Source organism: Ranitomeya imitator, chromosome 2 (genome assembly GCF_032444005.1).
Source record: "Ranitomeya imitator isolate aRanImi1 chromosome 2, aRanImi1.pri, whole genome shotgun sequence".
NCBI classification, from domain to species: domain Eukaryota; kingdom Metazoa; phylum Chordata; class Amphibia; order Anura; family Dendrobatidae; genus Ranitomeya; species Ranitomeya imitator.
Genome location: NC_091283.1, coordinates 636,877,607 through 636,890,012, shown reverse-complemented (window position 1 = coordinate 636,890,012; position 12,406 = coordinate 636,877,607). Strand labels below are relative to the sequence as shown.

At 44.3% G+C, this 12,406-nt stretch overlaps 1 protein-coding gene across 1 annotated transcript in view; it reads right to left on the bottom strand.

Annotated features, from left to right (window-relative positions):
• The window catches only part of LOC138667658 (centromere protein Q-like), a 175,832-nt gene that overhangs the window by 116,131 nt on the left and 47,295 nt on the right, over nt 1-12,406 (bottom strand). Inside the window, exon 2 of the mRNA XM_069755783.1 lies at nt 12,252-12,340. Coding sequence (XP_069611884.1) covers nt 12,252-12,320 — 69 coding nt within the window. The 5' untranslated portion in view covers nt 12,321-12,340. The remainder of the gene's footprint in view (nt 1-12,251; nt 12,341-12,406) is intronic.

Here is a 12,406-nt window from a genome sequence, read left to right as displayed (position 1 = left end):
GCCTGCCTCCTGTCAGCCGCTGCTGCTCTGCTGTCGCCGGGCAGGCCCCCCTGACTCATGGGCCCCATAGCAGCTGCATGGTATGCCGCTTTTAGCTGACTAGTCTTCTGGATAATTTTAACTCCCAACAATTAATTGATCAGGACCCCCATACACATTACTGTTGGCAAAAATTTGTTTAATGAATATGGGGATGGGGTGGCGGAAGAGTTCTTTCCCTTCCCCAAGCTTTATACTAGGTCTCTTCTTGGTAAGCACAGCTACAATTTATTTATACAAGGCATCCAGCAAGACTATTAAGGTACCGTCACAGAACGATATCGTTAACGATATTGTTGCTTTTTGTGACGTAGCAACGATATCGTTAACGAAATCGTTATGCATGACAGCGACCAACGATCAGGCCCCTGCTGGGAGATCGTTGGTCGCTGGGGAATGATCAGGACTTTATTTCGTCGCTGGATCACCCGCTGAATCGGCGTGTGTGACGCCGATTCAGCGATGTCTTCACTTGTAACCAGGGTAAACATCGGGTTACTAAGCGCAGGGCCGCGCTTAGTAACCCGATGTTTACCCTGGTTACCATTGTAAAAGTAAAAAAAAAAGAAAACACTACATGCTTACATTCCTGTCACGTCCCCTGGCGTCAGCTTCCCTGCGTCCCCCAGTGTCAGCGCCAGCCGGCCGTAAAGCAGAGCACAGCGGTGACGTCACCGCTCTGCTTTCCGGCCAGCGCTTACACAGTGCAGGGAAGCTGACGCTGGGGAACGCGACAGGAATGTAAGTATGTAGTGTTTTTTTTTTTACTTCTACAATGTAACCAGGGTAAACATCGGGTTATTAAGTGTGGCCCTGCGCTTAGTAACCCGAAGTTTACCCTGGTTACCCGGGGACTTTGGCATCGTTGGTCGCTGGAGAGCTGTCTGTGCGACAGCTCTCCAGCAACCACACAACGACTTACCAACGATCACGGCCAGGTCGTATCGCTGGTCGTGATCGTTGGTAAATCGTTAAGTGTAACGGTACCTTTAGACTGGATGTTGATTTAGATTAGAAAGATAAAAAAATACAAGACAAAGTTAGCAAGATACTGCTTACATTTATTCTGAGGTGGAAAAAGATCCCAAACAGAGTCAATGTAATTAACCCCTTCACGACATATGACGTACATTTAGCTTATATGTCATGTCCCTGCCTTTGCCCACATCTTTCTTGGCAGATGATGGCTGACTTAATGAGCCAATGTGTGTGTCTAACAACTGCAGCTGTTAACCTCTTAAGTACCAATGTCAATCTCTTACAGCGACACTGAACACGCACGGCAGGGGCGACATTGTATGTGCCTAGGACATGAATGTGTGGTGCCGATGGGTTGCCATGACAGCCAAGGGATGGATGAAGACCCCAGTGCTTGTCATTACGATTCTCCTGAGAAAGCCAGCCTGTGGCTGGTGTTCGTAGGAGATCGTGATTTTCACTATACATATTGCATAAGAGATCGGCTGATTGTAGCTTCAAGTCCCCTAAAGGGACAATTAAATTCTTTTAAATATTTTTTACTGTATGAAAAACAACAAAAAACCCCAGAAAAGTTCAAATCACTGCCGTTTTGCCCCAGTAAATATTATTATTTATTTATATAGCACCATTAGGCCTCTTTCTGACATCCAGATAATTCCAGTACCGGAGAAATCGGTACCGGAATTATCTGTGTCCGTGTGTCCGAGTGCTTACGTAGCACATCAGTGTGGCACACATGCGGCATCCGTGTGCCGCCTGAGGACCACACGGACCGTGCAGGGGAGACAGCGCTACACTGTGTGGTGCTGAAGCCGCATTCATCTTTTCTCCCCCGCAGGAGAGAAGAGATGAAAGATCAAGTTTTTTTGTTTTTTTTTTGTTAAAAATAAAGTTCTGCTGAACTCCCATTTCCCATCCCCCGTGTGCCGCCCGGCCCCTTGCATAGAAATACTCACCTAGCTCCCGCGATGTCTCCTCTCTCCTCTCAGCGGCTGCAGCTTCTCATGTGTGAGCGGTCACGTGACCGCTAATTACAGTGAGGAATATGCGCATATTCCCCCACTGTAATGAGCGGGACAACGTGACCGCTCACACAGCACAGGCTGCAGCCGCTGAGAGGAGACATCGCTGGAGCTTGGAGCTGGGTGAGTATTTCCTGGCCAGCCGGGGAGGCGCACAGGGGATGGGAGGCGGGAGGGGACAAATAAACTTTATTATGGGGAAAGAAAAAAAAAAAACATGATTCATCCCTTCTTTCCAGCAAATGCAGCTGGGAAGAAGGGATGAATTCTGGATTCAGCACCACACGCGGGGGGGACAGCGCTTAACTGTAGCGCTGTTTCTCCTGCGGGCGGCACGTGCACACGGAGGAGAGTGCACACTGTTCTCCGTGTGCACGTGTGCGGCACGTATTGCGGTACGTGCTGCCGGCGAAAAACTGACATGTCTCCGTGTTTTCAACACGGACACAAGGTCCGTGAAAACACGGAGACATGTGCATAGACCCATTCTTTTGAATGGGTCTACGTGTGTCAGTGTCTCCGGTACGTGAGAAAACTGTCACTACACGTACCGGAGACACTGACGTGTGAAAGAGGCTTTAATTCCATTGTGCTGTACATGAGAAGGGGTTACATCAAAATGCAAATATCACTTACAGTAAACAAAACTAATAATGACAGACTGGTACAGAGGGAAGAGGACCCTGCCCTTGCGGGCTTACATTCTGCAGGATTATGGGGAAGGAGATAGTAGGTCGAGGGTTGCAGTAGCTCCAATGGTGTTAAGGTGGCCGTGTGGTCTTTACAGGCTCTAAGCTTCCTTGAAGAGGTGGGTTTTCAGGTTTCTTTTGAAGGATCCAAAAGTAGTGGATAACTGGATGTGTTGGAGCACTAAATTCCAGAGGATGGGTGATATTCGGGAGAAGTCTTGGAGGCGATTGAGTGAGGAGCGAATAAGCGTGGAGGAGAGGAGGAGGTCTTGGGAGGACCGGAGATTACGTGAGGTAAGATATTGAGAGATTAGTGTGGAAATATACGGAGGAGAAAGGTTATGGATGGCTTTGTAGGTCAGTGTTAGTAATTTAGACTGGATACGCTGGGAAATTGGGAGCCAATGAAGGGATTTGCAAAGAGGTGAAGCAGGAGTATAGCAAGGAGAGAGATTAATTAGTCGGGCAGCAGAGTTAAGGATGGGCTGGAGGGGTGCAAGAGTGTTAGAAGGTAGGCCACAGAGGAGTATGTTGCAGTAGTCGAGGCGGGAGATGATTAGGGCATGCACGAGCATTTTGGTAGAGTGTGGGTTGAGGAAAGGACAAATTCTGGAAATATTTTTGAGCTGGAGGCGACAGGAGGTGGCGAGAGCTTGGATGTGCGGTTTGAAGGCCAGGGCAGAGTCAAGGGTTATTCCGAGGCAGCGGATTTTGGGGACAGGGGAAAGTGTGATTTCATTTATTTTGATAGACAGATCTGGTAGGGAAGATATGCGTGATGGAGGAAAGATAATGAGTTCAGATTTGTCCACATTGAGCTTGAGGAAGCGAGAGGAGAAGAAGGAGGATATGGCTGATAAACACTCTGGGATTCTGGAGAGCAGAGAGGTGACATCTGGGCCAGAGAGGTAGATCTGAGTGTCATCGGCATATAGATGGTACTGGAAGCCATAGGACTTTATGAGTTGTCCCAGGCCGAGTGTATAGATTGAGAAGAGTAAGGGTCCTAGGACAGAGCCTTGGGGGACTCCAACAGAGAGGGGGCGAGATGAAGAGGTAGAATGGGAGTAGGAAACGCTAAATGTGCGGTTGGCAAGGTATGAGGAGATCAAAGATAGGGCAAGGTCTTTGACCCCAATGGAAGAGAGGATCTGTAGTAGGAGGCAGTGGTCCACTGTGTCGAAGGCAGAGGACAGGTCTAGGAGGAGGAGTATAGAGAATTGTCTGTTAGCTTTGGCTGTAAGTAAGTCGTTAGTAATTTTGGTCAGGGCAGTCTCAGTGGAATGGTGGGGACAGAAGCCAGATTGTAAGTTGTCGAAGAGAGAGTTAGATGCAAAGTGAGAGGAAAGTTCAGCATGGACATGCTGCTCAAGGAGTTTGGCAGCAAATGGAAGCAAAGATATGGGGCGATAGCTGGACATACTGCTTGGGTCAAGGGATGGCTTTTTGAGGATAGGTGTGATTGTGGCATGTTTGAAGGCAGAGGGGAAGGTACCAGAAGTTAGTGAAAGGTTGAAGAGATGGGTTAGGGATGGAATTAGTGTGGTGGTGAGGTTGGGGAGGAGGTGGGATGGGATGGGGTCAAGTGCACAAGTGGTGAGGTGTGATTTGGAGAGAAGATGAGCAAGCTCACCTTCAGAGATTTTGGAGAGTGAAGTTATGGGGTTTGGGCATTGGTCTCCCATACAAAGGGGTTGTAGTATTTGGATTAAACAATTGTTATTAAAAATTAAAAAAAAAATTTAAAAATAAGCCACAACCGCATATTTTGCATCGCTGCGTTCATAAAAGTCCGATCTATCAAAATGTTAAATAAATTAATCCAATTGGTAAATTGCTTAACTAAAAAAGAAAAAAAAAATCAAAACACATCTGATATAGTGATTTTCTTTACTACAATATGCAGACATGGTGTCTTGATGGTTTTTGCTTTTGTTTTGGAGGCCTGAAGATGTGTGGTAAAATTTAAATGTGATGAATGAATATCAAAAAAACTGAACATCCAAACATAAATCAGGTTTGAATACGTGCTTACCTAGAGTCGCCAACTCATATACAATCAAACAGATAGGAATTGTGACAAAACTAACACCCTATTCAGCACACCTCAAGATAATCATATTAAACCAAAAAATCCCCAATATATATTAGGGAAAAAGAGGCATAGGCAATAAATTTAAATTAATTAAAAAAATTATTTTAATAGATCAATTTAAAATAAAACAAATATATTAAACAGGGGAATGCTCATAATACATATGGCTGGGAGCACTATCCAAAACCAGGTGGCATCACAATAATAATAATAATCGTATTTAACAGCAGCAAGCAAACAGCAAAATAGTGTTCTATGAAATCTCACTACAAATATAAAGTATATTGCACATATTCAATTACAATGGAACAATGGATCCTAAGGTGCTAAATATCCTTGAAGTGAAGAACCTTGCTATAAAACACTAAATAGCCTGCTGAACATTATAAAGTGCATAGTGCATTTCCATAAGCTGCTATCTGTAATATACAGTGGGGCAAAAAAGTATTTAGTCAGTCAGCAATAGTGCAAGTTCCACCACTTAAAAAGATGAGAGGCGTCTGTAATTTACATCATAGGTAGACCTCAACTATGGGAGACAAACTGAGAAAAAAAAATCCAGAAAATCACATTGTCTGTTTTTTTAACAATTTATTTGCATATTGTGGTGGAAAATAAGTATTTGGTCAGAAACAAAATTTCATCTCAATACTTTGTAATATATTCTTTGTTGGCAATGACAGAGGTCAAACGTTTTCTGTAAGTCTTCACAAGGTTGCCACACACTGTTGTTGGTATGTTGGCCCATTCCTCCATGCAGATCTCCTCTAGAGCAGTGATGTTTTTGGCTTTTCGCTTGGCAACACAGACTTTCAACTCCCTCCAAAGGTTTTCTATAGGGTTGAGATCTGGAGACTGGTTAGGCCACTCCAGGACCTTGAAATGCTTCTTACGAAGCCACTCCTTCGTTGCCCTGGCGGTGTGCTTTGGATCATTGTCATGTTGAAAGACCCAGCCACGTTTCATCCTCAATGCCCTTGCTGATGGAAGGAGGTTTGCACTCAAAATCTCACAATACATGGCCCCATTCATTCTTTCATGTACCCGGATCAGTCGTCCTGGCCCCTTTGCAGAGAAACAGCCCCAAAGCATGATGTTTCCACCACCATGCTTTACAGTAGGTATGGTGTTTGATGGATGCAGCTCAGTATTCTTTTTCCTCCAAACACGACAAGTTGTGTTTCTACCAAACAGTTCCAGTTTGGTTTCATCAGACCATAGGACATTCTCCCAAAACTCCTCTGGATCATCCAAATGCTCTCTAGCAAACTTCAGACGGGCCCGGACATGTACTGGCTTAAGCAGTGGGACACGTCTGGCACTGCAGGATCTGAGTCCATGGTGGCGTAGTGTGTTACTTATGGTAGGCCTTGTTACATTGGTCCCAGCTCTTTGCAGTTCATTCACTAGGTCCCCCCGCGTGGTTCTGGGATTTTTGCTCACCGTTCTTGTGATCATTCTGACCCCGCGGGGTGGGATTTTGCGTGGAGCCCCAGATCGAGGGAGATTATCAGTGGTCTTGTATGTCTTCCATTTTCTAATTATTGCTCCCACTGTTGATTTCTTCACTCCAAGCTGGTTGGCTATTGCAGATTCAGTCTTCCCAGCCTGGTGCAGGGCTACAATTTTGTTTCTGGTGTCCTTTGACAGCTCTTTGGTCTTCACCATAGTGGAGTTTGGAGTCAGACTGTTTGAGGGTGTGCACAGGTGTCTTTTTATACTGATACAAGTTTAAACAGGTGCCATTACTACAGGTAATGAGTGGAGGAAAGAGGAGACTCTTAAAGAAGAAGTTACAGGTCTGTGAGAGCCAGAAATCTTGATTGTTTGTTTCTGACCAAATACTTATTTTCCACCATAATATGCAAATAAATTGTTAAAAAAACAGACAATGTGATTTTCTGGATTTTTTTTTCTCAGTTTGCCTCCCATAGTTGAGGTCTACCTATGATGTAAATTACAGACGCCTCTCATCTTTTTAAGTGGTGGAACTTGCACTATTGCTGACTGACTAAATACTTTTTTTCCCCACTGTAAATGAAAGTTGTAAACTTACATGGATATCTCTCCTAGGTATGGAGCGTTCCACAGCGAACCTTAGAGAATTATGTTGCCCGCAATATTGTGCCTAGGGGACTGCGTGTAAAAGTTTATCCGTCATTTGATTTAGAAGATTCCGAGTTAATATCAAGATGGAAAAAAGCTGCTGCTATCTCATGCTCAGTGGAATTTATGAAAATTATTATTGATAAGAATACTTCTTGTATGAATATGTTAGATAATGAGATTGAAGAACACCACAAAACTCTAAAGAAACAACTAGCGGCTCACAAAATGGAGAATTTTATACAGACTATGAGAGATACCACTGATTTTGAGACTGATAAAATTTTCAGATGGCAGCTCCCTAAAAAGAAACCTAATACTTCTATATCAAAGATGGGAGGATCTTCACGTGAACAACTGTCATATGCCGAGAGCAGTACCTCATCTAGTGAAGCTGAAAGTCCCAGTGAGAGTTATGTACGTACAAGAATGTCCAATAGGGAAAATAGAAGATATCCAGATATCTTCTATAACAGGAAAACCAATAAACGGGCTGTGAAGAAACCAGATTGTATCTTAATTTCCCAGACAGCCATGTTTTTGCAAACCAAAAGAACTGGCTTTATATCTGTTGTGATGCAGTGACCCCTGTAACAGGTAGGGGGCGCTGCATAGTCTCCCCAGTATGCACACAGAGGTGTATTGAGGCCGTGAGAGTGCATGGGAATCACAGGCATGGATGTGATGATGTGACAAAGTCCGGCATTGTGGTGAATGGCCGATATATGTGTCGAAGAGGAGGGGACTCTGCGCTGCCAGCCTGAAGCGATATGGTGTTCTGGGACCTGTAGTCCTACAAGTATAGTGTTGTATAATAGTCATAGGAGGTTTGGCAGGGCTAGTTATGTGAGATGGGCGGGACAAACTAGCCACACACCCACACTCCCACCCAGGGGAGTTGTTCAAGGTATATAATGTGACCAGGGTGTGGGTCACATGGAGTGCCTGTGTTTGGTCGCTGTGAGTGACCTGTGTGAGCCTGTGTTGGAAGACCTGGGAGGAGGCTTCCTGAATAGCACATGGTGGGGCTTCAGACCTGGTGGCCTGGGTATTGGACGGTCCCAGCTGGGGATGGACGTCCTGAATAGTACCCGGACTGGCCGCCTGTGTGATCCTGTGTAACCTGGGTGTTGGGAGGTCCTGGGAGTAGGACCGGATCCCTGAATAGCACGAGGTGAGGACTGGGATCTGCAGAGCCAGTGCCAGCTACTGTGTGGGGAAGCTACAGTCCTTCGGAGGGTCTGGACTGACTAATGTGTGCCGACCAGGCAAGTTGGTGATCCCCGTTTGGCAGCTTTCCCGGAAGAGTGAGGACTGACATGGAGTCAGCAGGTGGAGCAGGAGCTCCCAGAAGGTACCATTGATTGTTGGGGCTTCATATGTTAAATGAACTGTCTGGTAACCCATGGCAACTGGTCAGAGGAGGACCAGCGTGATTAGTTGCTGCAACGTGTTAATGTGAAGATAATGAGTTAACCATATCTTGCTGTGTTAAAGAATGGACTACATGCAAGTCAGTGATATGCAACTTGGCTTACGATGCGGTTTATGCTGTACATAATAAACCATGTGGACTGTTTTGTTTGAAAAAATCGTGCCTGACGTGAATCCCGTGCTAAGCGAGTGTCCCCCAATACACTCTGTGAGAGCAATCTTACACTGTATATTGGCTTGTGAATTTAATTGTTTATGTCTGGTGGGTCAAGAAGACAGACTGCCTACTGATATACTACCTAACATACTGTGTAAAGGTACTGTCACACTCAGCAACTTTGCAACGAGAACGACAACGATCCGTGATGTTGCAGCATCCTGGATAGCGATCTCATTGTGTTTGACACGCAGCAGCGATCTGGATTCCGCTGTGCCATCGCTGGTCGGAGCTAGAAGTCCAGTCTATATCGCTGCAGCGTCGCTGAGTGTGACGGTACCTTAAGTCTGTAATGGTGAATGTGCATAGGGTGTGTTAAGCTTTGTTTATTGATGTGTGCTTATATGCTAATAGTGCTACTGGATCCCATCACCGTTGTTTACCTTATCTTGATGTTGGACTGAAGGACCCTGGGTAATTCTAAAAATAGCTTACATGCCTTGCGTATAAAAAGACTCAGAGATCACATAATGGGAAACTGAAGTAAAACAGAGCTACCAGCCGGACATTCTGCAAACCACCGAACAGACAAGAGAAAGGACTGCAGCCAATTCATCATGGCACCATCACGAGGTACACTGGCCAAGGGGTTTTCAGCTCCGGTTGGAAGGACACAGATCTGATCCAGTGACCATCTCTGAACCATGGATATGTTTGGAGAAAGTCAGGGTTGGGACCCGCTGGTCGCCTGGTTCCATGGAGAAAGTCAGGGTTGGGACCCGCTGGTCGCCTGGTTCCATGGAGATGGTCAGATAAGCCAGGTGGTGACTCTCGTGTCAACTGGCTTTGGACCTTGTATGGACTCTATGGACAGTTCTTGGTCATCTCCCTACGCTTGTCGTTACCTCTTCTCTGCGTGTGTGTATCACAGGTGGAATAGCGACCCTGGGAGCTCTAACATCATGTCATCTGGCTTTTGGCCTTCTACTGACTATGGACTGTTCTGTCATCTTCCTACGCTAGTCGATATCTCTTCTCTGTGTGTATATCACAGGTGGAATAGCGACTCTGGGAGCTCTGATATAACATCTACCATTATCTCGGCGAGTCAGCTGAAGGGTGAGGCCCTGTACTGTGCACTATGCTGGGGTAATTGCGGAGATTGTTCTGTTTGCTATTGTGTGTTGTGGTTCAATAAAGTATTGCCACACTGTTTTACCTTAACCCTGTGTTGTCTGTGTAGTGGTATGAGCCCTGGTTCATGCAGTCTTGCTAAAGACAGCCGGGCCAGCGGACGAGAGCACCCACTGACCCCGTTTCTCCACACGGGCCAATGATAGATCAAAGGTAATCAACTTGTCAGATCATGTGCTTACAGAATCACAAACGCTGTTGTTGGAAAAGGATTTAACCTTCTCACCTTCTTTGCATCTAGATAAGTTTGAAGTAGTGAAAGACTTACATCTGTTCGCACACAAGATTATTTTGCAGAAATTGCATCGTAGAACAGATTTGGATGAGGTATTTCCTACTGAGGCAGAAAAAGAAGCCTTGAGGAATTTGGAAGAATTATTGGAAGAAAATAAACAAGATGTGGAAGGTAAGTTTCTCATGCATTTGATAGGGAAGTCCAATAAATTTCCCAGTTTGAGTACGAGTTCAGCGGTTGAAATTTTCATCAAAATGGTTACAAAAGAGGTTGAAAGTGAGCCCCCCATTCCCAATTGGGTTTCCAATTTAAATATAAGTGAGAGAAGGGCATTGAAAGAACTTCAGACATGAGATGATATATTCATCAAACAGGCTGATAAAAGGGGTAACACGGTATTATGGCCTAGTAAAATGTATGAGAAACAGGCCAATAAGATTTTGGGTAATACCAGCTGCTATAAGAAACTATGCTACAATCCATTTACTGAATTCCAGCAAGAATTAGTTAGTATATTAGAATCAGCCTTTGAGGATGGGATCATTCCCAAGAGATTAGTTGAAGCCATAAGCAAGTTACAACCAAGAAAGGCAACAAATGAAAAGTTGCCAAAGTTGCATAAAAATCCGGTAGACCCACCTGGAAGGCCTACAGTGGCAGGGAACGGCAGCCTTTGTGAGATCATCTGCACAGTTATCGATTACTATCTCCAACCGTTAGTACAGACACTGCCATCTTACATCAAAGACACTACCATGATGTTAGAAAGACTTGATTCTTTGCAGTTGGAAAAAGGGGCGGTCTAAGCATTCTGATGGTTTGAAAGTAGCCTCCCATTATCTGCGAGAGAGTAACTTAGAGTCATCTTTGATTGAACTCATTTTGACTCTATTGAAATTTATACTGGAACAGAACGTATTTATATTTAACCCTGCTGTTCTGTTGGTCAAAAATGACCGACTTTGAACTTCAATATTCTTTAAAATATTCAAGATGCGGCTCTGAAACCCGTGGCCGACCGACCCATCCTCATTTAAGTCAATCAACCACAAGTTTCAGAACCGCATCTTGAACACCCCAAAAAATACCAAAGTTCAAAATAGGTCTCCCCAGACCGAACAGAACAGCAGGGTTAATAGGGACATCTATCTTCAACAGGGTACTGCGATGGGGGCCACTTGTGCCCCCTCATATGTGAACTTATTTATGGGTTATTGGGAGCGACTCATCTTCCAAGAAGAGGATTGGGGTAATGAAGCCATACAGGGATGGAGTCGTTACATCGATGACATCCTTTTTAACAGGATGCTTGCTGCTGTTAAATAAGATTATCATTACTGTGATACCACCTGGTTTTGGATAGCGTTCCCAGCCATATGTATTATGAGCATTCCCCTGTTTAATAGATTTGTTTTATTTTAAATTGATCTATTAAAAGAATTTTTTTAATGAATTTAAATTTATTGCCTATGCCTCTTTTCCCCTAAATATATATTGGGAATTTTTTGGTTTAATCAAACAGATAGGCAGCACTCTGTAGCGCTATAGCATGCAAACATAAAATATGATAATTGAATAGCCTTACTGCACTAGAAATATGAAAACTTGAGAAAGCTTTGCGCATAAATTGACCAATTCATGTGTACCTGGCAGCCAGGTTAAGGCGTTTCTCGTTGCCAGGACCTAATGCCCATCCTCTCTTAGACAGTCTACATCTCTCTGGGAACCCAATATGAATCCTCTCTTGGACTAAAGTCTATATCTCTGTGGAGGAGTAGAATCCTGCTGCAATTAAAAACACCTAAGGCTAAGGGGCAGAGTGCTCTGTCAGAAGGCTACATAAAAATTAAAAAAAAACTGACCGTCACATCCAAACATAAATCAGGTCTGAACAGGTGCTTTACCTAGACTCTCCAACTCATATACAATCAAACCGATAAGGCAGCACTCTGTAGCGCTATAGTGCAGTAATGCAATTCAATTCTCACATTTTATGCATTTTATGTTTACATGCCATAGCGCTACAGAGTGCTGCCTTATCTGTTTGAAGATGAATGAAGTCAAATGTACTGATTGTGAGTAAAATGCCGTTAATTTTCTCAAGCCACTCATTTGCGCATCTAAGCAGGCTTTACATTACACTGCACACATCACTTGTCATAATCTCCCACAGTTCCGTCTGAATGTTCAATTTAGGGGGGCATTCCTGAGCCCAGACATTTAATACTGAACTCATTTATTGCAGACTTGCATGTACAATATGATAGCGCTGCTTCCAAAGTAACAGAGAAAGGCTTACTTGTGTATCACTGCTCGATTTCACAGTGCTTTCAAATGTGACTCTGGTGCTTTGTTGTTTCGGGGCCATCTTTCTGTCTGTTGGGGTACCTGGAATATACATGGAAATCACTTTTTGGGAAACATGCTTAAAGGCTTCTTTCATGAACATTTTTC